Genomic DNA, 27125 nt, shown 5'->3' on the forward strand with positions numbered 1-27125 from the left:
TTAAGGTGGTCTGTTACACAATCAGATAAAATTAAAATTAAAATATTAAAAATACATAATTATTTCAATTAAATAAATTTATTATAAATATATGCAATAACTATAATAAAATATCAAAAGGTAGCATTAATTAAAATAAATATAAGGAAGGGCTTAATAAACTTAATGTATTCCAATATTAATCCAAACATGATTACTTTTATATAGTTATATGCGACTTTAGAATTGCATATGGAATTTTCAGGTATATTTATTTCTCCCATTACATTTTTCCCCTTATGTTTGTGTGAAATGCTAACATTGACTCAGTGATTATGCTAGATCAATAGATGGCTTTGAAGAAAGAATTCTAGGATTCTAGGTCCTCAGTGATATACTCAAGCCACCAATTCTGAAATACTTCTTCCTGGTGGCTGGGAGAGAATAAAATATCTTTTATTTATACTATTATTGTATAAATTAATTTGAAGGGCTAATAAAGGTTAACTATTATAAAATATATTATATTCTTATATTTCTGATATTTCAGAGGATACATAATAGAAATGTTTCAAACATGAAAAGTAAAGAAAAGTAACTATCAGAAAACAATAAATGCATTTAATCACACTTTGAAAAGATTTTGTCTAAGAAAAGCACCAGTATATTAAGTATTGAAGCACATATATTAAGTGGAATATTAATTATTAAATATTATTTATGGCATAAAACATAAAAATTGTGACATTTGGCAGATAATATCAGTAAATCTTGTACTGAATCATCATATATATAATATAAATTATATAATCAATAGCATGACATTGTATATTTAGTGTGCTTCAGATTTTTCATTATAACTTATAATTAAATTGCAAATTAAAACAATAGGTCTAATTTTTCATTTCTTAAATTATCAAAGTGTATGGTCCTATTCCCATGTATATGTTTATGTATGATGTATGTGTTTTGTTTCATATAAGATGCAATGTTGGCAGCCCCATGTCAACATGGATTTTGTCCAGTTTATTATATTACAAACTGGTCCTTTCATTTTGAATGATCAAATTTTAAATATGAATTAAACTTAAATTTGTCACAAACTTTACTTCAAGTAGTCTACTTCTAGGAATTTAGCCCAATAAATAATCTATTACATCAAAACAATGCATCTATTTGACACAAGTTATGTTTTGTTTAGAAAAAAATTATAGCAGAGATAGAAATGACAAAGATATGCAAAAAAATAAAATTGAATAGTAATGTGTATTTTGTACCTGTAAAATGTAATATACTGCAATTATCAAAAACAGAAAAATCAAAGGTAGTGATATAAGTTGTATCTAACGCATGGTTGAAAGGTTTTACAATTCTACAGGTATACTGTCCATAAGTTTTGTGTTACTAAAAGAATGTGATACTTATATAATGATGTTCTACATAGATAGATAGATATGCACACATTTAGCAAAATTTAAAACACTCTATATAATTTTATGATATGTATATCAAAATATTTCAGAGGATTGTCAATGACCTTTCTTATCTGTGTTTTTTTCTCAAGTATGATGAAAATCATATATAGAATACACTTAAATTGTGAAATTATCAAAATGCGGTAAGAAGTTACAAATAGTGTTCCTTTTAGGGAAAAACAAGTAATGCCAGTTCCAAAATTATTTAGAGACACACAGACACACACACACACACACACACACACACACACACACACATACATATATATATATAATAGAAATATATATATTATCATGCAACTTATTATATTTATTATGCTTAAAAGTATATATTTAAATACATTATATGTACTTCATAGAGTATCATCCAATCACTTTTAGGTGATAATTATGAATACGATGTCTGTGTAAATTCTGATAGTTGCCAGGACTAAGATGCATATGGCATTTGTGGAGTCTACCAGTATGGTGTTTACTGCTTGTTCTCATTGTTCAGGGCCAATACCATACTGGTTGTGAAATTTGTTTAGTACACCCCTGTTTACAATGATGCAAAAATAATTATAAACATATTGGAAAGCCATAAACATCCATCCTGTCATAGAAAAACAGCCAGAAAGAATTTTGCCAGTAGCTATTGATGATTGCTACTTTGTTCCCTAATTAAATTTTATATTTCTCAAATTATCTGTGATGTAGTTTTTTTATTTTTCTTTTATAATGGAGAAAACAACAACAAAAATCTATGATGCCTTAAGGTTTTTCTTTCAATCTCAGATTTTAAACATTTTTAGTGCACTAATTTCTGTTATATTAATATCATTTTCAAATCTCTCTGTCTTGCACACAGATATACACACACATACACACACACACACACTAAAACATGTGTACACACTGCCTATTTTTACTTGATTCATATGGCCCAGACTAGATTTAACTGCTTCATTAATTGATTTTCATAGTTGCTTTCTCACATAATGGAACTTTTGCTTCGACTCTATAATTTATTTTCATTTCTCCACTGCATTGTCACATCATTACCATTTGCAGTGTTACACTTCACTGAACTGAATGATTTCATGCATTTTTTTAATGTCAGGGAGAGAAATAAACACTGGAGAGTAGAAAACAGAATTCTTTTGAATTTTGCCATTTTCAGCCTTTCAATGTCATACTTCTCAGTTTTTCATAGAAATACTACCAGCGTGTCAAAAATTTCACTTACTCCCTTGTAAATTTCTTATTTGACAAAGTGCATTTCCATTTTTCCAATGATAAATTTGGAAATACGTATTAAAAAATAGATTTTAATATAACTCTTCCCCTTAAGTTATCCTTGTGTGATAGCAAGAAAAATAAAACAACTTAAAATAATGATACACCCTATTCAAATGAAGATAGTAGAGGAAGAAAGAGAAAAATAAAACAGAAAAGTTAAAGCTGCTGCCCCTTCTCCTCAATTGCCTTGGAGTTTCATTTATTAAGCAGATTAAATAATGCATTTTAATCTAAACTTCAGTGGACATAAAGGTGACTAGGGAATGACGAGTTTGAAAGAGTGAGCAAATGTTTTTGAAAGAACAAGAAGAGGTTGGCTTGAGACCATAAGCCCACAGGATGACTAGGTGCTCCCAACACTGATCACAGGAAGTACACTCAGGACTCAGAATGTAATGTGAAAAGCAAGATACAGGGCACTACACCCAGCATCATGGTTGAGTCTATTTTTAGATTTCAAAGTACTATGCTGAAAACTGAGTTTTATTTAATACTTTATTATTTAAATTGTATCTTTCATATATTCTTGACATTACATGAATTTTCCATTATATCATGAAATTATGCTTTGGTAAAAGCTAACAGGAAGAGTTGTATTTGGAATAAAATTGTAAATGTTTGAATACTGGTATAATATTGTTTTCTGGAATACAGGCTTTGTGAGGGCAAGGCTTTTTTTGTTTGTTTTAAAACATTTCTCACACCAGATGAATATCTAGCAAATAGTGAACAGGAAATATTATGAAATTAATGAGAAAAGAGATCATACTGGTTTACTTTTTTTTAATGAGATAATATTGATCTCAAACTTTCCTAAGTTCGCTTTGGTTATTTTCTGTGTGTTCAATATTTATTTTAATGTTACTATGTGCCACAAACCATGTATTTTCAATAATTGACCCCTTTTGCATTTTATTATTTCTGTAGTTTATTTCTAATATATTTATGCCCTTTCTTTCCAGCATAACATAATAGTAACTGTGCATCTTCATATAGCTAGGCATGGGAGAATTGAATTCAAATCTGATCTCCACTGCTTAATAGTTTTATGACCTTAAGCAAGTTATATAATTGTTTCTGCTTTCATGTTCCTGTATTGAATGAAACAATAATTCTAACTCACATTATTTTCAAGACTTAAAGGGATCAAAACTAGTGAAACATAAAAACTGTGCATATCACATAGTAAATACTCAATTGTATTAGAAAATATTGTTACTGGTGAAAAGTATGTTTTTCTAAAAACATAATTTGGATATATATATATTTTATATATATATATAAAATATATATATGACCTTTATTTGGATATATTAATCTACAGTCCTTCTGTATACTTTCTTTTTTTTCTTCTTTATCTTTTAAAATTTTCATCATCCTTGATCCATGTTTTATAATGGTTAAAATTTACGATACTACTTAATCTCTTTAAAACCTAAACTCACCATCAATAAAATGGGGATAATAACACTATTTGCTTTAATATTTGCTTAAGTATTCAATACTAAGAAGAAGAATTTAATATGACTAATATACCATGTTCAGTAAATTTTACCTATCATGATTATTGCTGTTGTTTTTAAAGTTAATTCTTGCTAAAAGTGGAGCTTAGGTATATGAATAAAAGGTTAATAGTTCACTTCAAATATTCAAAACAATTTTATTTTATTTTTTACTTCACTATTATTTAACAACATTCTCTCCAATAATAAGCCATGGTTAAACTCCAAGTAGTATTCTTTAACTAATTCTCTTCAATTTGTTTTAATCTCTTGGCATTCCCTTTGTGTATTACCCTACATTTATCTAAATTAAATCTCATCCTGCTTTGCTATTTCCTCATTTCTCACTTTTCTTCACTCTGAAACTTTACACCTTCTAGTGGGTTTGCTTTTTTTTTTTAATATATTTGTAACTCTGATGAATGCCTACTCTTCTTCCTGTTGATAAAATGTGATGATAGAGCTCTCTCGTAAATACAGCCTGACTCAATTAATTGTAACATTCTCTTTCTTTATTTTCAATGATTTATTTGTGTAGTTTATATAATCAGTAGTACTAATGACAATGATGAAAACAAAGTGCTGATGAATTCGTGCCTTACAAACTACACAGTTTAGCTTACCTTTTTTTTTTAATTGCTCAGAGCCCAAAAGTCTGGTAAATGGGAGAAAAAATGGGAGCAATATTGTTTTTCTTATTTAAATTTTTCTTGAGATAAATTAGAGAGAACAGATTTAACTCTTTTTATCCCTTTCATCATATACACATCTTTAATTAATTTAATTGATTTTTATGCAGGTGGATTTGGTCAATGGGAGATATATAATATATACATATATATATGTATATATTATATATATATTTTATATGTCAAATAAAATATTACCATATTTATAGATAATGTTATGCCTTTGTGTGTATCACTGGTATTTATATTTATCAACCTGTTTCTGAAGTGAAATCTGCTTTATGACTTTATTCATTTAATTGCTGGGTTTTTTTAGTAATTTTTAAATTAATCATATTTCAAATTGACAAGGAAAAATTATATAAATTTTTACATTGTGCAGCACAATATTTTGAAATATACATACATTGTAGAGTAGCAAAATCCAGATAATTAACATTCACATTACCTCACAAACTAATTATCAATATGGTGATTTGGGGGAAGTGTTGAACAAAGGCTACAAAATTTTGTTTAGGAAAAATAAATTCAACAAATTTGTAGTACTGTGTAAATTGCACAACAATCTATTGTATGTTTGAAATTCACTGAGAATAGATTTCAATTGCAGTCTTCTACAATCTTGAATACCTTTTCAGTTCTCTAGTGGGAGTGACTTGGACCAGAGTTCAGCACTCAAATACTTGGGACATTGTAGCTAAGAGTTTCTCTGCTTTGATCCTCGGTATGTTAATGGGATTATGAAGATGACAATTAATTTTCAAAATATATGATTCCATATGTTAGTGGAACATTGCATTAAAATAAAGAATAGCAACATGTCATAAATTAGTAGTTATTAAATTCAATCTTAAAAAATTTTCCTGAGATAAAATATTTTGTAGATTTTTTTCATGCCTTGTTTGACTTTTCCTCCCTTTTTCTGTCTTCAGCTCTCTCTCTTCCCCTTTCATCTTTCATTCTTTGTTAATGTGGCTATGTATGCATTTGAAATAATATAAATTATTAAGCATTCCTCAAAGGAATATATTCCATAGCTTCAAAAGAACATTTGTACTTTTGATCAAATTCAGTTGTTAATTTCATATAAATGTATTACACTGAAGCTGACTTTCAATTTGAAAATCATCTGCAACACTTATAAAATTCTATTTTTTGAGAGGGGAATTGTGCTTATAGATTAATTCTGAAAAGGAAAATATTTCTATCAACATATTTATTTAAGCATATTTTAAATATACTGTTGTCTTAATATGTTTTTAAATTAAAAAAAAATTTTAATGTTAAATGAGCTAAGGTGTGTTATAATATGTAAATAAATTAATGCATAGTTTTATTATTCTTTGATAAACTGAAAATAACCTTTAAAACTGCACTGATCCCAAAGAAAGCAAATGTTTTCCTTATATACTTCTTAATGTATGTGTGTGCTTTTATACATATGTGTTTTTCCCAATCACTGTGCAAGTAATTCTGTTTGTTTTCATAGACATTATGTTCTACCATAAAGCTAGAATTACTTTCCTTTCTGATATTTGACAATGTCATACATTAATCACTTCCATATATGGAGTGTTTACTATAATAATTTGTTAATCCTGCCCTTGTGTGTATTACCATTACTCCTATTTTCCAGATGAAGAATGTAGTACAGCTTGCCAGTGTGGGTGGGAACTCAAAATCAGATTCACAAGCAGCAGCCACTTTGTCCTTATCTGATGTGGCTCAATCCCTATGATAATATCACACCTATTATTTATATTAGGTAATATTCATGTGTAATAATACATTAGTTCTGTTGAACTCTAATGCATCTTTGCAAATTTTCTTTCTTTCAGAAAATAGAAATGTTATCATTCATATAAAATATATATTAACAACTTTTAAAGATTTTTCATCAGATGACATCTCATTGGAATAAAATATGTTTCCAGATTTTTAAATGTTTTCTTTTAAAACACATCTACATTCATCAGCAATGTATAAAAATCTGATTATACAAAATGACTTCTGGGGAAAATTACGGTTTCTTGTCTAAAATTTAAATGTTTGTACTCCTGAGGACATTAATATATCCAAATTAATTATTTTATGATAATACACTAAAACAGTATCTCTTAAAACTACCAAATGAAATTTTAATAAATAAAAAAGCGGAGTACATAAAAATATTTTCTACTTAACTGTGCTAATTACAGGGCTTTGCCGTTATTAGGATAAGTAAAGTTAGTCAAGGCTCTTAGTATGTTCCTGAGTTAGTGTTTAACAAAATGAAGAACTGAATGCGTCTGAATTATGCAATATTAAATTGATATTTAAGGAATACTGGAGAAATATGGTGTTGTGTTCATTTGTTTTTCTTTTTCAAAATAAATAAAATAGCAGTTAATGTGCATTCAGATAATATCGTGTGACATTTTTAATAACACAAATTCAAAAATAAAAAAAAAAGTAACAACTAGGTGAGAGGTGGTCTGACTTAAAATTAAATGTTTTATAAATGTGCAGTGAAATAATCATAACAGAGCCAGGTGTGGTAGCACATGCCTGTAATCCCAATGGCTCTGAGGCTGAGACAGGAGGATCCAGAGTTTAAAGCAAGCCTCAGCAAGGCTAGGCCCTAACCAATTCAGAGAGACTCTGTCTCTAAATAAAATACAAAATAGGGCTAGGAATGTGGCCCAGTGTCTGAGTGCACCTGAATTTAATCCCTGGTACCTAGATAAATAAATAAATCATAATAGATATTGTTTTTCATTTGCTTATTTTGTTTGGTTTAGGAAATGGAGATTTAGCCCAGGGATGCTTTACCACTGGGCTGCATTCCCAGCCTTTTTTATTTTTTTATTTTGAGAAAGGGTGTTGTTGAATTGCTGAGGGATTCACTAAATTGCTGAGGCTGGCCTTGAATTTGCAATCCTTCTGCCTTAGCTTCCTAAATTGCTGGGGATTACAGGTATGCCACCACACCCAGCCTATTTAATTTCATAAATGAAAATGTTTATAAAGTATACTGCTGTACAGTCTAAATTTTACCCATTAAATCTATATTATGATATTAATCTTCTAAGAGACTTAACTGAGTTAAACCAGATTAAAAAGTTGATCTCAAATACTGATTCATAGGCTTTTATTTGGGACCCCAGATGTGTAGCTCCACTTGGGGTAATAACTGAACTTTCCCAAAGAAAGGATTCTTATGCATCCCGCCTTAAAGGAGAATAGGATACATCTTAACTGAAAAGTGTCTTAGTCATAGCTACTAATTCCTCATTATGTCTCCTGCGTATTGCCCACACTTGTTACTTGTTGCAAACCTTGCTCATCTCCTAACCTGATCACCATCTCCCTCTTCCAACAATCAATTAAACAAGCTGACCCAGAAACACTTTACAGTGTGACACTCCCTGTAACAATAGTACTATAACTCAGCAGTACTTAAATAAATCCACATTTTTTCCCAGATTACACAATTCTGTTTACTTTCAGAGCATGTTTTTTTTTTCCTTCCAAGAAATGTAAGTACAAAAGAGAAATCTCTATTATTATTATTATTATTATTATTATTATTATTATTATTTTCCATCAAAGGTTAGGACAAAAATGGTGAAAAAGAAACATAGGTGTGATAAGATAAATCTCTACAAGATAATTTTTTTTCCTTTTGTTGTTATTCTGTATGCACTTTGAGTTAAAACAACTTTATAAAATCTTTTCATTTTTTTTCTGTTCCACTTACATTTTCTTCCCAAAGAAGAAAGGTGATATTTTAAAATTTATATTTTGCCTTCTTACCCAAATATACAGTTATGGTTTTAGATATGGCTCTGCCTCTCAGAGGCTTTTCACAATTGCCAAAGAAGGTGATCTTGATGGAGTGTGTCTGTCCATCATCATCTCAGGATTGGAAAACTGGGATCTTTTCCAGCATAAGAATGTTGCTATTGCCTGGGGGTAATTTTCACTTATCACAAGATGTTTGTGGGACTAAACATTGTTCCTAGAATCCAAGGTGATTCCCAACAAAGGAGATGGATGCTTACTGGAGGCAGAAATGCCAAATCTTTAATCCCACTTTTAGCCACCCACTGGATATTTGCAGGCAAAGGAGAAGTCTAAGTGCTTGTTAAAATTTAATTTTATTTAATTTAATATTAATAAAATATTAATATTAATTAATTTAATATTATTTAAAAGTGTGATAAAAGGTACTAACAGACATACATTTAATAATTCAAAATATAATCATATGCAGATAATGTTCTCAGCATTATACTTGATATAAAGCTGTTGTAGGGCAATATTACTCTTTACTTATTCAAAGAAAATTTTGGTTAAGAAACTTACAGAATAAGCACAGAAAGATAGATTCCATGTGAAGCGGGACTCATTCAGAGAGGACTGGGCCTGTGTCCTTCCAAATGGCAAGATTTTATATTTGGTCTGGGAGTCTCTGTCCTCATGTATTATATATTGGGTGGTTACTCTGGTTTGGGGGCCATGATGTGTGAGTCTTCACTGGTTTGGCCACATTGGAAAAATCTGCATCAGTAGTGTGTTTACACATGTTTCACCAGGCTGGAGACTTTACATTGAAATCTAAGTGAAATCTATGTAGCTTTAAAGTCATGATGAAAATTACAATGAACTGAGGTCCCCCAAATGATGATGCTTTAGTTTTCTGTGCCTGTTTTGAAAGTGGAATGGTCCTTTAAACTGGCTCCACCCAGTTTATGTAGTTTAAGAAAGTAGTTTCTGAGCATAAAGGGGGCCAGTTTATGGATGCGGTTTCTGTCACCCAAGATTCAGTGATTTTGCATCACTCAAGATGAGGCGAACACTATTTCTTCTTCCTCCATCTGCTCATGTCTACCTATTGTATCTGCCTATTTTAATAAAGCTATCATGGTGTGGCAATACGTGCATTATACAGATGAAAATAAATGAGGACAACTCGTATTTTGTTAGAAATAGAAACCTGTTTTGAGATAGGATATGGGAAAACCAAAAACCTGGTTTTGACATAGGAATTTGGCAGAAAAAAGAAGATATATATTGAATCTCAAAAGAGAAATGCCCATGACCATAAACAATGCAGAAAACCTTTTAATCCATAAACCTTAAAATGCAAAACAAGCAATTCATGAGAGACCCAGACCTCCTCATTGGCCCATGCCCTTTTCTGCAAAAGATAATAAGACAGGAGGGCAATTAGCAAACACTAGTAAAACTGGTGTATAATCACATAACTCCACCTCTAGTCCAGTCCCTAGCTATTATCTAAAAATATTAGTACCATAGAATAAAGGGTTCCTGTCTCTCCTATTGTAAATGGCTCATATTCTCCCTTGAGCGTGTGTATTCCTTGATTTACCCCAAATTTTCTCACTCTCTACATGGCTCACCTTCTCTACCTACTATGTATTTCTAGTTTTTCCCAAAAGACATCCCTCAATTGAGATAGTGTGCATTCTTCCTTGATTGAAGTCTGGTTGCCTGAATAAATTTATGTCTCTGATTCATGATAAAAATTTTCCTTAATGCATGCCAAGAATTCTTTTGTCCTGAGTCAAATTCCCCTTCCTTGGAAACTTCTTCAGAGACAGTTTGTATCAAAGAAAAATTCCACCAGAAAAGAGGCCTAGGAGACTCTATTCTAGATAATTACAATAGGAGTCAGCACTGCTGAAGCAAAAGACAAATTATTAATCACTGGGATTAACAAATGCAAAGTGCTAGAAGATATTGTGGATTTGGGTGAGATTGATTGACAGGATTAGGCCATTTGTAATTAATAATTACTATTATTACAGGTGTTCTCCTTCCTTATCACAAATACTGAGATATAGGCTCTGTCTTCCTTGATGGTTAAATTTCAACAGGATAGCTCTTAGCTTCTTGATAAATAAGGTACTGGATTACAAAACTTCAAGGGTTTGGGGTAAGCTCAATGGAAGAGGACTTCCCTAGTATATTTGAGTCTTTGGATTCTAGCCCTAGATCCAACTAAAAGTAAAAAATAAAATAAGGCAAGAGGCTGAACAAAGATTCATATCTCAAGAAGATATAGAAAGTCTTTACCATCACAAATCTTCTAGAGTAAATGCTCTGAGGTTACAGGCCAAAAATTTACTAATTTTAGTAAATCTGCCCACAGTTTAGAGAAACAGGGGAAAATGAAGGCAGTTGATCAGATCTAAGTCTCTATGATTCCTAAAATGGGGTGCTAGACATACCAAGAGATATATATCCTGATAAGGGTCACATGGAAGTTTTTCATTCTTGAAAGCACTTCTGTTAAACTTTTTTTATGGATAAAGACACATTTGAACTGAAATGTTCGCTATTAAAATGTGTATACTGTTGAGGAATCAAAACTGCTCAGATGAGTTAGTGATTTACATGGGACAATCAGATTGCTTTCCTTCTGACTGAACATTAACCCTAGGAATTTGTATTTTGATTGGCTGTTAAGAAGAGAGAAAAAAAAATGATAATTGTTCTGTATGACAGGCTCAGAAGAAATAGACCTGGTAGAATACCACTATCATCGACTAGAAATACATTTAGACATGACAAACTTGAGTAACTTTTTCGTTTGTGTTAGACTTTGGGAATAGCAATTGTCATAGTTATTGTAAAAATTCATCCTGTTCCATGATTTATAGAAGGCTCAAAGATGGTTTAAAAAATACACATGTAACTTATGGCTTCTCCACATATAAAATGAGAGCAATTTTTATGTATGCTCTGTGTAATTGTCTTATGTTTAGTGTCTTGACCTGAAGAATGAGCAGAATTCAACAGATCATATTTAAATAACTTATAAGTAAATATCCAAGTAGGCAACTAGAGTTTCACTGAAGAGGCAACTTCTGAAAAGTTGTACAGAAATATTTTAGGCTTTAAATATTTGGAGTGTCCGTAGCACTAATCCACATTACCTATATAGCTAAAAAGCAGCCCTAGACAGTAGCATAGAAAATACAGGAATGTATGTGTTTAGCTGTGTTCCAATACAAGTTCTTTTACAAAAATAAGTGACAGGCCAAACTTGGTTCATGGGCGTAATTTGCCAAGCCCAAGATCCTGGGAATATTTACTGATCTGAAGAAGGTTTTAATAAACCCATTTTTTATAATTTACCTGAGTTAATACTTTAATTGAACGCACACAGGGATATGCTTAGTGTAAAACAAAGGCTAAAGACTAAGAATTTGTCAATAAACTTGAAGGTGACAAGAAAAAGAATGGCTCATTAGACAGAAATGTCTTTAGAGTTGAAAAGGGCAATTCATTAGTTGATTAGACTTTGACTGCCTTGAGAATAGCCAACTCCCTTTTTGTAATTTTCTGTTCATCAATCTTGTGAAGCTTTTGACCTGTGCATTAGAAGGGAGATTCCCAGGCTCATAGCTGACAGTAGTGTCTAAACCTGATGCTTTTCCCATTATAACTGGATAAATAGGTATTTCAGCACAAACAAAGGTATTCTGTGATTTTGATTAGCTCGGTCAATCCCGAATAGCCTAATTAATTCTGGATGAATTGTTAAATTTATTTCTGGATTTGCATAGCTGAGTGCTAGTCTCTGGACCCTGTGAAGAGCTGCCAAAATGAAAAGCAAGCTCTAATTCCCCATCTTTCACATCTATTTGCTGTAACATACTTGAGAGTTTCCAACTCTGTAAAATTTCATAGTGAAGACAAAGTCTCTGGATTCTAGTTTCAGTTTTATCTGTTAAAGCAGTGTGTTATTAGACAAACATATATCTCTTTTAGCTGAATTATTTTAATTCAGAAAATAATTTTAAAGTATTTTTTTAATCTGATAGACGCAAATTCTATTTCACCACATATAGGAGACAGTTTGTTAATTTAACTATGTCTGATGTTTCTGTCACCTAAATAGAGTGGAAAAAATTTAAACTTATTAAAGACATAGCAAGTTATGTGTGATTTGATTGACTCCAACTCTAGTGCCCTAGGGTTTCCTTAGATAAGTTGCAGGAATGAGCACAGGATGAAAACCTTTCATTTTATCTGTAATAGCTTTTTAACATAGTACCAAAGCACTTTTCTAATATACAGGAGATGGGTATTGATTGACTGGTTGTTTACCCACACAGCCAATGAGTATTTATAGCAAGCTCATACTAATGTCTTTCTGTCAAATGTATATGCAATATATTAAATACCATTTGTAAGTGAACATACTAAAATTTAAAAAATACATTAAAGATAGCAAAGCAATTCGGTACTTTATATACTCGATAGTTTATAAATTAGACAATATTGTCCAACTCTCTCAAATTGTATAAGGTTATTTATTCCAGCAAATTATTTCAATATTTCACTGATCTCTTTCATAATTTTAAAGTAGAAGAGTGATTATCATAATATTTAATGTACATATCTTTATGTGCAACCTCAAGGCACTTAGTTCTTTTTTAGATTAGAACTGAAGCAGATCATAAGCAGCCTTAGGGTTATGAGCCTGAATTTTCTTCTTGTGGTTTATTAATATCTTTGAGAATGAGGCCATATAAGATACAACATATGATAAATTATCAAAGTAATAATATTATCTTCCTAAATATAGTAAAATAGCACCTATCTTAACCTATAAACATATCAGTAGCTCTTCATTAATACTAACACTTCAGTATATTGATAATTTACTAAGGACCAGGCCTAGAATAATTATTTTCATAAGCATTTAGAAAACACCATATATAATCTTCATATTAATCTTCACAGTTAAGCACTGTCTCTATTTTCAAGATGGAGAATTTAGATGAACAGACTTTTAATATCTTGATGCAAGTCCTCCAGTGGTGTGCATTAGAAATAAAATTGAAGGAGGCATTGGTGTCATATTCAAATCCAAGTCTTGTTGATAATTCAGTTCATGTTTTCATTGTACACATCATCCAATCTTCATTGTTGGTAGGATATATAATTTTTATAATAGATTATTTTTAGAGCACTTTTAAGTTTATCTTAAAATTACAGGTGTAGAAAGATTTCTCACATGCTCAACTTTTACATATGCAGTTTCTCCATTATCAACATCTCCATCAGAGTGTTTTATTTGTAATACATACATCCCATAATGTCCAAAGATTGCATGAGGGTTTTCTCTTGGATTTATAGAAATGTATAATGACTTATGTCCATCATTATAACCTTATAAAGAGTAGTTTCACTGCCCTGAAGGTTCCCTGTGATTCCTCTGTTATCCCTGCCTCACCTGTAACCCCTGGCAACCTCTGATCTCTTTACTGTCTCCATAGTTTTGCTTTTCCAACTGCCATATAGCTGGAATAACACAGTATATAATATTCTCATATAAGTTTTCTTACTTAGAAATATATGCTTATTTTATTCCATGCTTTTTTATTATTTTATAGCTAATTTATTTTAGCATTAATATATTGTGTGGTCTGTATGTACCATAATTTATCTATTCATCTACTAAAGAACATATTAGTTGCTTCTAAGTTTTGGCAATTGTGAATGTATTTGTTATAAACATCCTTCTTCAAGTTTTTTTCTGAGTGTACATTTTCTACTCATTGGGATAAATACCAAGGAGCAAAATTTTATCATATGACAAGAATATATTTTGTTTGGGAAGAAACCGCCAAAACTTCTTCTGAACTGGTGGTACCAATTTGGGTTCCCACTAGCAATTAGTTCCTATTGCTCAATATCTTGATTATTTTGGTCATTCTAATAGGTGTGCATTGGCAACTATTGTTTTAATTCACATTTACCTGATGACATGACATATGACATATAAGGTGCAACACTTTTTTGTGTATATATTATATATATACACATACACACACATATACACATCATCTTCAATGAAGTGTCTGTTAAGTTCTTTGGCCATTTTAACTACATCATTGGTTTTCATATTGTTGTGTTTTAAAGTTCTTTTTTTTGTATATTTTGGAAAACACTCCTTAACAGATATCTCTTTGCAAATATTTTCTTCTAGTTTGTGGGTTTTCTTTTAATTCACTTTATCATGTCTTTGACAAAGGAAAAAATAATTTTAATGAGATTAAGTTATAAATTATATTTTGAATATCACATCTTTGGTGTTCTATTTAAAACTACATCATCAAACCAAAGATGACATAGATTTTTTTCTTTCCTTATCTGCTAGGAGTTTATAGTTTTGCTTATTTTATATTTAGACCTGCCTGCAATCAAATTTTAATTAATTTCTGTGAATAATATAAGTTTAGAACTAGATTTTTTTTCTAACTGTGTCCTGTGGTTCCAACATCATTTGTTGAAAAGATTATCTTTCCCGCCTTGCATACATTTTGTTCTTTTTCAAAAATCAATTCACTATATTGATGTGGGTCTATTTTAGGATCTCTATTCTATTCCACTGATATACTTGCCTATTCTTTCACCAATACCATACCATGTTGATGACTACTTTTATAGTGAGTCTTGAAGTTAGGTAATGTCTATTTTCCAATTTTGATCTTCTTCTTCAATGTTCTTGGTTGTTCTCCTGGATCTTTTGCTTCTATATAACTTCAGAATCATTTTTTATATCTAGAAAATAATTTTCCAGGATTTTTATTGGGATCATATTGAATATATCAAGTTGGGAAAAACTGAAATCTGCATAAGATCTAATGTCTTTCTCTCTGTAAACATATAATATCTTTCCATTTATTTAGTCATTCTGATTTTCTTAATAAGAATTATAACTTTATCATATAAATTTTAGATATTTTGCTAAATTTGTACCTGATTATTTTATTTTTGGGGTGCTAATGCAAATGGTATCATGTTTTTAATTTCAGGTTTCACTTGTTGCTGATATATAACAACGTGATTAACTTCATATATTAGCCTTATACACTGAAATGCAGGAATAGTTTTGTGGATTCTTTTGGATGTTCTGCAGGGACAATTTGAATAAGTTAACTCTTCATTGCTAGTTCCCTTAGTGTTTCTTATCATGAATGAATGTTAGATTTTGTTTAATGCTTTCTGAGTGAATATTGATAAAATTGTGTGATTTTTTTTTTCTGTAGCTCATTAATAGGATCGATTACACTAATTTTTCTGAATGCTGAACAAATCCTAAATGCCTGGAATAATTACATTTGATCATGGTGTATAATTTTTATAGGTTGTTAGATTTGATTTAATTATATTTTGTTGAAGATTTTTCATCTATACTCATGAAAGATATTGTTCTGAATTTTTTTTATTATTGTTCTCTGGTTTGGGTATTAGGGGAAAGCTAGTAACATAAAATGAGTTAAGAAATATGTCCCTTTGCTTTTCGATTTTGAAAGAAAATACAGAGACTTGGCATAATTTGTTCCTTATATGTTTGGGAGAACTCACCCTTGAACTCATTTGGGCCTACTGTTGTTTTATAAAACAAATTTATGGTCCAAATTCTTTAATAGACATAGGCTTATTTAGATTTTCTATTTCTATTGTATGAATTTTAGCAGATTGTGTGTTTTAAGAAGTTTGTCTACACCATCCGGGTTATCAAATTTATGGGCATAGAGTTGCTCTATTCTTTATTATAAGATCTGTGGTGATATTCCACGTATTATTTCTAATGTGAATAATTTTTATGTTTCCACTCTTTTCTTACTTAGGCTGATTTGAGTCTTATTAATTTTATCTTTTCAAATAACCAGCTTTTATATTTTTCCCTGCTAACTTTCTATTTTCAATTTCAATGATTTCTACTCTATTCTTATTGATTGAATGTTTGTGTTTTTTTTTTTTTTTTGCTTGCTTACTTTGGGTTTAAATTTGTTCTTTTTTATAAATTCCTAAGGTAAAGTGTTATATTATTGATTTTTGATCCTTTGTCTTTTGTAATATGTACATTCAATAAAAAATCTTTTTAGAATGAATACTTTACAAAATGTCCAGAGGCAGGATCTTTGTCTTCTCATGCATTGTGATCAAGAACTTTAAATTCCTGGTTTTGCATTTGATATTCATAAGGTGTTGGAGAAGATTCCCCATTATACTCATAAAATGTATATTGAAGTTTCATTTATACCTTTCTCACATGATAAATTAGAAAAAATAAAACATACAATCAGAATCAGAATCTACCTTATATAAGTTATGAAATTTTAATAAATCAAATATTTAAAACATGCCTGACAAATAATTTGTTCTCAATATATTCTCACATTTGTTTTTATTCATGTCCTAATTGTATCCCTCTGTGGGATATAATTTTTGTTGGGTCAGGTTTCAAAAGGAAATTATTCTACATAAAAAAGGAATTCTTTACCAAGTTGTTAATGTCATGCATATCACTGCATGATTAGACTAAAATTTACCCATACAAAATTCAGTCAAAAGGGACAAATTAAATAAAAGTGAACAGAAAAATTGAATCACAATTGTACTATATTTATAAGACTATTAAAGTAATATAAAAATCACAAATTAAAAAGAAAGTGAGGGGGCTGGGGATGTGGCTCAAGCGGTAGTGCGCTCGCCTCGCATGCATGCGGCCCGGGTTTGATCCTCAGCACCACATACCAACAAAGATGTTGTGTCCGCCCATAACTAAAAAAATAAATAAATATTAAAAATTCTCTCTCTCTCTCTCTCTCTCTCTCTCTCTCTCTCTCTCTCTCTCTCTCTCCCCCCCCCTCTCACTCTCTCTTTAAAAAAAAAAAGTGAGGCTTACTATTGTTAATATGTTTAAGTATTTGAAGTAATATCAAAACATAATCCTGTCTGTAATATAATATTGTCCTAATTACAGAGTTGTAAACAGAATTAAAACTGAAATTCTAATTTCACAGAAGAATCTTTGTTTTATTGTTTTATAGAAAAGACAGTTTTTATTCATAGCTTTTCATAACATCTCAATCTCATCAATGTTATTGGAAGAAATTACTTTTTACTTTAGTTGTTAAATAATATTATTTGTACTTATGATTACAACTCCTTAACACTTTTAAAAATTTTGCAGAAATAATTCCATTCATAATTGCATCTTTGGAATTTTACTGGCTGTGGTCTCCTTAGGACAAATTTAATATTCATTTATCTCATATCTTTCTAGACGCTTCTCCCCATTTGATCTTTCCTCTTTTTTCTCTATAGAGTATATGAAAAGTTATGCATTATCATTACCATTTCTGCTTTAATAACATTGCCTATTCTATGTCTGAACTCTGAAAAAATCATATGGATAATTTGGTCCCTGGAAACATGAGTTTCCCAGGTGATTCTGCATAGACAAGGCTTCATTTACTAATGGGGAAGGAAAATTTACATGCAAGTTAACTCTTGTTCAAGATACATGAGAATGTTTTCCCATATTCTTTCCATTGTTTGTTATCACTAAACTTTTATATTTATGCCAATATGAAAGGTTTTGGCTTAAAGTTTCATCTCCACAATTACATAGATGGTTAAGAACTATTTTTTTCTGATTATTGTTAGCCGTATGTATTGACTAATTCATGGAGCATTTATTCAAGTTTCTTCTTGATTATTTTCTGTAGTTTTTTGACTTTTTCTTATTGATTTTGTAGGAGATCTTTATTTTGCATATGAAACCTTATTTGATTTATGGGTCACAGTAATGATATCCTCCTTGCTGACTTGTGTTTTTGTCTCTTCTAGTATATTTAGATGAAACAATACTAAATTATATGTAATCAAACTTATAAATTATTTCTTTATATAAGTACTTTATGTGGTGTTTAAGAATCTTTTCCTATGCTATGTTGGAGGAAGTACTCATTATCAGTCATTCTTGAAATATCAAATTTAATGTTCAACTTCCACATTCATATTAAAGCACTTTTTTTTGCTTTCTTTCCCTCTTGCTTCCTTGAATTTCCATCAAGGACCATTTCCCTTCTGTCTGAAGAATATCCCTCAGAGTTTACTAAGACAAATTTGGAAATGCATTTTCCCTTCCTCTTTTCTTTCTATCTTCCTTTCTCTTTCATCTTTTTGAAAAGATATTTATTTTAATTTTGTGTGTATACAATTCCAACATTGGTTTTGTCTTGTGCTATCATGTCTAGTTTATTATCTCACTGTCTTGTTTCTGCTTTTGTTAGTGAAATATTTTCTTTTTAATTCTTCTTACTATATAGATAATAGGTATTTTTAATTCCTATTACTTCATTATTTCTCTTTGATTTTCTCTGATTTTACTCTAGGTGTGCATTAGTGTAGTTTTCTATTTGCTTAGCTTGAGATTTGAAAAGCTTCTTTAATATATTGATTGGTGTCTTTTACATTTATGAAAAACTCACAGCTGCTATTTACTTTAAATGCTATTTTAAATACCATAATTTCACTTTGGGTTTCCACTGAAACCTATTTCTACTAGCTTTCTTTAAAAAAAAAAAACAACTTTGTCTTTCTGCTTTTCTTCATGTAAAAATTCTTTTAGTCTCTTTATCCAGTTACTATTTTCTTATTTTACTATTAATAGTTTAATAATTAATTTCTCTTATTACAGTGTCTGCTTGGTGCTTTTACAGACCTGTAATGTGATTTTTTTAAGACCTGAGTTCATTGTCAAAAACCTCTATTCTTTTATTAAAAAAATAAATATAGTAAGTTTTACAGTCTTGTATTTGTGACTGCTGTTTGATTCTGTTTTTGCTTCTCTGATCATGTTGCCTTATCTCTTTGTGTGCCGTTACAATTGATAATTTGACAGGTATTAGAAATACATTTTTTTTAACAATGTTTAGATGTATGTAATGATATTAACTTACTCCACAGTGGAAGGTTGCCTTTTTTATGAGACACCAAGATAAAGGTGGTTTACAAACCATACCATGTTAAAGTCCTAGCAAGAGAGGGATAATCTATTATTTTACATATCTCATATGCCTGGAAGAACATCAAGTCCCATAAAAGCACTTAGACATCACACAGCCACCTACTCAATATGGAAAATCCTCCAAGGAATGTATGATTCCAGGTATAAGCTTACTACAATATAGGCTGGGCAGTTAACTCCTTACCATCTTGTTATTTCTTTCAAGTATTTAAGAATATATTATATATATTTAATCCAGTGTTGCCTATTGCCTGTACTTTTAAATTTTCTTTTGTGGATGAGTTTGTCTGAATCATCTAGATCAATGTTGCCAACAAAATAAATTTCTAGATTATATTTTAATTGTTTTATTTTAATTTTATAATATATATTATTAGAAAAGCACACAATATTTTAAGAATACATAATTAGTCTAAATTTTTAGTCATTTAATTATAATAAGCTAGTCTATATCTCAGCCTGTCCAAATTAGGTAAGCATTAACAATTATTTTTGTAGCACCTGTTTCTTGAGTTTCTTAACATTCTTGAATGTCACCAGAATTTCCTAGCTAAAAGAGCATGTAATTGTGTGATAAAAGTTGTCTTATTATGAGAATAATTTATTCCATCAAAGATTTCTAAATGTTATTCTTTTTATAATCTATTTCTGTATTAATATTATATTATTGGGCTGGGGATGTGGCTCAAGCGGTAGCGCGCTCGCCTGGCATGCGTGTGGCCCGGGGTTCGATCCTCAGCACCACATACCAACAAAGATGTTGTGTCTGCCGAGAACTAAAAAATAAATATTAAAAATTCTCTCTCTCTCTCTCACTCTCTCTTCTCTCTCACTCTCTCTTTAAAAAAAATATTATATTATTGTCTGCTTTTAATTAGCACTGGCTTTTACTGGAGTAGAGGAAGAAAAAGTACATGTCATATGGAAATATTACTGTTAAATTTTTATTTCATTTCTATAATAGGAATTATAAGCATAATCATGTCAATTAGATATAGGGTTATTGGACAAATTATTCAATACAATATTCAACATAACTCCATAGGTAGAAATTTGAAAGTATATAAATATTTAAAATAACATTATCCTTATTATGATAAACTCTGTTATTGTTATTACAATAAATAAATAAATAAATAAAGCTTTACTTTAGAGATATAAATCAAAGTTATAAGTCATTCTTTTTAACTTCAATGTGATTCACTCCTAATATTTTATTATTTTCTATACTTTGTTAAAATCACTTTATATCTTCCCCCCAACTTGCTATCGCCACATCCATCACCCAGGTGCTATTAAAATTAATTTTCCACAAGTGGTTCCTCTTCAGGCATTAAATTGTACTACATAATAGTTGTATTTGGGGGCTTTAGTTTCTTCTGAAAGAAAGTTTCAATTTTTTGTGACTTTGAAAACGAATTATTAATAGTCCCCTAAGCCAATTTGTGAAGATGAGAATATGTAGAAAAGAAAATAAATTTAGAATAGTCAGGAAACTATTCTGCTTTACTTTTTGTTTTCCTACCTAATCAAAAGAAAAGAGCTGGACTAAAAATGGCATTAATAATCTTTATAACAGGAGATTAGAGGCAACAGCAGAACTCTGACTTCTTCTATTGTTTTTGGTACTGGGCATTGAATTCAAGGTGCTATACTACTGGGTTATATAACAAGTCATTTTAACTTTTTTTTTTTTAAGATAGGGTATTTCATATCTTTGAGGCTAGCCTTGAACTTGCAATCTTCTTGTTTCAGCATTCTGACTTGCTGGGATTACAGGAGTGTGCCACCATGCCCACTTTCTTTCCTTGAGTTCTTGAGATGGCTTTTAATAAGATACAAAGTTTGTGAGTCATTAAAATACTAAATTATTTTAAAGCATTGAATACCACCTCTTAATTGACTCTGAACATTTTTAACTTTATCAGTGTAACAAATAATACTTAATATCATGTGATACATGATTCTACTTAAAATCAATTTTTATTGGATTACAGCTCAATCCGTAGTTATTGATCAATCCATATTATTGCTTCATGTTGTTAATAGACAATTTCTGGATATATTGACCACTTGTGTATAACTGATGAACTTTACATGTTTTTATAAGCACATCATTTATTATTAAAGCATTTTAATGAAATTTAAAATTAAAAACATTTGTAACATTTGTGAGATAAATGTGTATTGGTTACAAACTATCAAAAAGACTGGCACCAGGTTCCCTAACACATGCCTTGCAATCCCAGCAATTTGGGAGGCTGAGGCAGAAAAAATGGCAAGTTCTAGAGCAGCCTCAGCAACTTAGCACACCCTGTCTCAAAACAAAAAATAAAAAAGACTGGGGATGTCAACCCATGGTGAAGTACCCTGGGTTAAATCCCTAGTACACCCCCACCGCAAAAAAAGAACAACAACAACAACAACAAAAGACTAGGAGTGTTGAGCATGTCAGTCTCAAATTTCTTTTAGCATGTATCTAAAAGAAATCTGTCTGCTAAATTTATTTAAAGCAATGAGCATTTGGTTTAGAGTAGTAGCCAGTGAAAATTATTTGTTTTGTGTATGAAGTTCTATATAATCTAGCATGGAGGTGAAACCTGCAGCATGAAATAGGCAAAAAACAAAAAAGAAGAATTTTCAAAATGGATATAATTAGTCAATTGTGCATATTACCTAGACAAGTTTTAAATAATTTTTTAAATATAGTCTTCCAATTAAAGAAACTTTTTGTATGCATGATATTATTCCCTGTTTTAGCAATTCTTTTTTTTTTTTAAAAGAGAGAGTGACAGGGGGAGAGAGAGAGAGAGAGAGGAGAGAGAGAATTTTTAATATTTATTTTTTTTAGTTCTCGGCGGACACAACATCTTTGTTGGTATGTGGTGCTGAGGATCGAACCCCGGGCCACACGCATGACAGGCGAGCGCGCTACTGCTTGAGCCACATCCCCAGCCCCAGCAATTCTTTATTACGATTATGAATCCTCTAAAAAATACAATTTAGGAAGATCTACCACATAGTGTTATACCAAACTTCAGCCTTTATTTTAAGATATCATATTATCTAATTATCCTTCTGTCATATAACTATAAAAAATAAAAATTATTCAAATAGCCAGAAACTTAGTTCCAGATGCAGGAGTTTAGTGAAGAGATTCCAGGGTGACTTAGTAACAACTGTATTTCTAAATGCTGGAATAGCTTAGGTTATCATGCTGCTTTAAGATCAGTGTTCCCATTGTCTCTTACATAATTTAGTGAGGAGCAAGAAGCTGTAATTCAGGAATATAGAAGCAAAATTATTGATAATTTGTATATGATGTTTTCCATGATGCTATTACTTTGTGTTCTCTTTGTAAGTTTTTAATTTAAAAAAAATGTAAACAATCTGCAAATTTCAAATGGTTCCTAATTCTAACTAGTCAAATGTATTTCCTTTTTAGTCATTATATGTACTTATTCATGTATCTGTATATATGCATGTGTGTGCAAGTATGTGACTGTGTGTATATATGTGAGTATAAATATAGACATATAACAGAATGCATATATAAGAAAATATTCTCTGTACTGCCCATGAAGCATTAAGATAAAATGGGAATGTGAACATGTTATCACTAATGGAAATTAAACTGTCTGTAATATCATAATTATACAAAGTTCTTATTGACCTTTTATTCTTACCCATCTGCTATTTTTGCTTTTCTATGAACTAAAGAATTTGGGCTGACCCTCTCTCCGGTAGAATTTTTTAGTTTAATGAATGTTTCTGCCCCCTTCTTTGACAACAGAAAACAGTGATGACATAGATTTGTAGAGTAAACTGTTAATAAGAGAATATGGAGTGGTCATTCCAGTTTTGCTTATTTTCATCAGAAAACAATGTGTCAGCCAGTTGGGAAAACTCATAGGTCATTTAACATTAATACTTACCATGATAATGGGGTGACTGTGGATTTAATGTTTAATCATGGCCTTCTGGTGCAAAAACATGTGCCACTTTTAGCATTGTGATTTGTGATGGTGCCGAAAAACAAAGAACATAGAATAGTTATATTCTATAAAACTCACTTGATTAGCACACGTCTTTTCCCTCAAAAAAATAAAAATATGATTAAGAATAAGACAAAAAGAAGGTAGAATGGTAAAAAGGAAAGAGAGTCTTTGTGGAGGATATAGAAATGGTTTCATGTGATCATTTTATTCCCAATTAAAAGACACTAGTTTCTCCACTCAGTTCCCATGAAAAATATTATCAACTATAATGAAAGCACAAAGGACAATTATTCCACCCCTTCATATTGAAATTTAAATAAGAATAATCATTTGCAATATTTCTAACCTGGCTAAAGCTGAGCAAAGTCAAAATGCAAGACTAAGTTATTGTGTAGACAAGTTAGAGTCTATGAATGTCAACAAGAAACCAAAGGGCAAGTTTCACATGGATCATAATTAATATTATTCCAGTCATCTCTGATGATTAATTGGCAATTACATAGCTGTTAATTTTCCCACATTGTAAAAACTGTATGAAAACAGAAATGGAAAACCAAATCAAAAATTTTCAGAATTTCAGGCTTTTTTTTTTTCAGTACACTGTATATTGAACACAGTATGTCCCACATCTGGATATGCACACTAACTCTGAGCTACATCGCCAGCTCAGATCCAAATTCCAAATAATATATTTATATTTCATAATTATTGACAGAAAGATATATTTTGGTAGTTAAAAATATGATATTAACTTTAAAATTTAAGGATCAGGAAGTGACTCTATCAACACTAATGAGGACAGCTGACAGAATTACACTCAATTGCTGTTTTATTGGTGAACTACCGTTTTGTTTTGTTTTTTTTTTTCCTCTTTCAACTTCCCAAAGAAATCTTATTTCTTCACAGTTGATTTATGTTTCCCAGCATACTGAAGCATTGTACCCATTCAGCTCTGCTACTGTTCTCTGAAGCCAGCCAGAAATGATCTCACTTCACCTACAATATAAATCCATCAGTGAATAAACAACATCATTTTTATTTCAATGCCAATGACACACTACATGTTGATTTGGCAGTTAAATAATTTATCTCTCTTTTGGGTGCAATCTGCCAGGCTTATTATAACTCTACTTCTGATATTCATTTCATGTTTAATAGTTTTTGCCTCATGAGAATGCTTGTCAATCAATTAAATTGAAATGTCATTCTGACCTTTAGTTGGAAGCAGTTTACTCTTTTTTTTTTCATTTTATCACAAGCTTTTTTATCTTTTATTCAAATTAAAAGCCCAAATCACTGGTATTCAGAAACTTTATGCCAATTAATGTTACAAAATTACATGCTCATCAATATACTGATGCTTTATCTTTACAGAGGTGATCCAGTTGAGTCTTCCTGAAGATCAGAAACTAAGCATTACTGCAGCAACTGTGGGACAAAGTGCTGTCCTGAGCTGTGCCATTCAGGGAGCTCTGAGACCCCCCATCATCTGGAAAAGGAACAATATTATTCTAAATAATTTAGATTTGGAAGACATCAATGTGAGTATATAAGTACAAGTGCTTTATTAAGTGTATATGCAGCATGATGCATTCTAGGCTTTGTGATGTCTAGTGAACTTTAATTAGTAGTGGATGTAGAATAGAAGAGAATCATTGGAACATTAGTGTATCCATCCTACTGGCTGGGAGGTATACCACAGATCATTTTTAATTATCCAAATTATTAGTGTGATACATAGATTATATGGCAATGTGTTAGTGAGAAAATACACTAAGAAATCTACATCTAGAAATTCTTTCTATAAATATACTCATTTGAACTCAAGTATGTATGTATAAAATTGTTCATCTTCATGGTGTTGTGAGAATAAAAAATTATAATACCATCCATAGAAAACATGAGGGCATGTATGAATGTGTATATATCGGAGTTATTTTATACCTTTTACATATGCTAATATGAAAATATATTCATGTGTGTTTATGTAAAAATATATCCTGTTTTATTTTAGGATGCTTCTATTTCATTTTTATACATATGTAAATGTACCTCTATTTAAATATATATAATTTAAGTAATACATAATTTAAATATATAGAGATTAATTTATAGAAAATTTCTAGAGCCATATTATAAAATGACTCACAAGATGAAATAATTCTAGGGCAGAGGATAAGGTCAAGAAATCTCTACTTCCAAGAGATTTCTTTTTTTTTCTACTTGTATTTCTAACATAGGCCTATATCAATTTTAAAGAAAACAGTGTGTTAAAAATAATACCATGGGCTGGGGTTGTGGTTCAGTGTTAGAGCACTTACCTAGCATGTATGAGGCACTGGGTTCAATTCTCAGCACTTCATATTAATAAAGTCCATTGACAACTAAGAAAATATAAAAAAAAAAATACCATAGTGTGATTACTTATGAATAGTTTCCTGATGCCTATGGTACACATTCTAGAAAGCACCCAAATTTCTGTCTGGCATAAATAGCTTTCAATGAAAGAATTACTTGGTACAAATCTATAATACTCTGATTCAACAATCTGGGATTAGTTCTGGTTTCACTAGGCTGAGAAGCAGCAAAACAATTCATATAAAGTGATCTGGACTATTTTTAAGCAAGGGCAAGAGAGTTTCTCAACCAGTGGGTAGAACAAGGAAAAATTTTTTAAAAAAGAAGATGGTTCAAAAAACTTTGTAGTCTACTATTCTTGTTTAATCATCTCAAAATCATGTTTCTATGCCAAATATCTGTCTGAATCACTATAATTATTAACAATTAATCTCTGTCCAATGTTGTTATGGTGAGTAACAGTTTAAAGGTCTTGAAGTTAGAAGAGGGTAAGGACATATTTTACTTCAAATATTTCACAATGTATTAGAAACAAGAAATATTGACCAAAACAAACAAATGTTTTGTTTTTTTTTTTTTAACAGAATGGAGGTACATGTTTCTTTATTGAGGTGTACATCTAGGGATATAGATTCTAAACTCCTTTTAACTGGGTATGCCCTCCAGGGTAAGGGAAGAAAAAAAAAAAAACAGAAACCAACTCTAACCACTTATCTGTTCAAAAAGTGAACATCACCCTAGGCGATAAAGTTAAAAAATTGTGCACTTATAGGGTATCTGTGTAATTGAAGTATGGTGCAATCATTTGACTTATTGATCTTGAAATTTTATGGTATCTGCATATTTTTTTGAGCAGTACTCGAAAAGCTATCATTTCCATTTAATTTTGATTGCTTTGTAAAGAACTCAGAAAACAGACTGCAGATACAATCTCAAATTTCTATTTATTTTATTTCTCTTAATGTTCTTGTTTAATGTTTTAGAATATTTCAAAA

General features: G+C 30.5%; 1 protein-coding gene across 1 annotated transcript in view; it reads left to right on the forward strand.

Moving 5' to 3' along the window:
* The window catches only part of FSTL5 (follistatin like 5), an 824806-nt gene that overhangs the window by 539165 nt on the left and 258516 nt on the right, over nucleotides 1-27125 (forward strand). Inside the window, exon 7 of the mRNA XM_081304788.1 lies at nucleotides 25147-25313. Within this exon, the coding sequence (XP_081160914.1) occupies nucleotides 25147-25313 (167 nt within the window). The remainder of the gene's footprint in view (nucleotides 1-25146; nucleotides 25314-27125) is intronic.

Source organism: Spermophilus citellus, assembly GCF_964194105.1.
Source record: "Spermophilus citellus genome assembly, chromosome: 8".
Taxonomy (NCBI): Eukaryota; Metazoa; Chordata; class Mammalia; order Rodentia; family Sciuridae; genus Spermophilus; species Spermophilus citellus.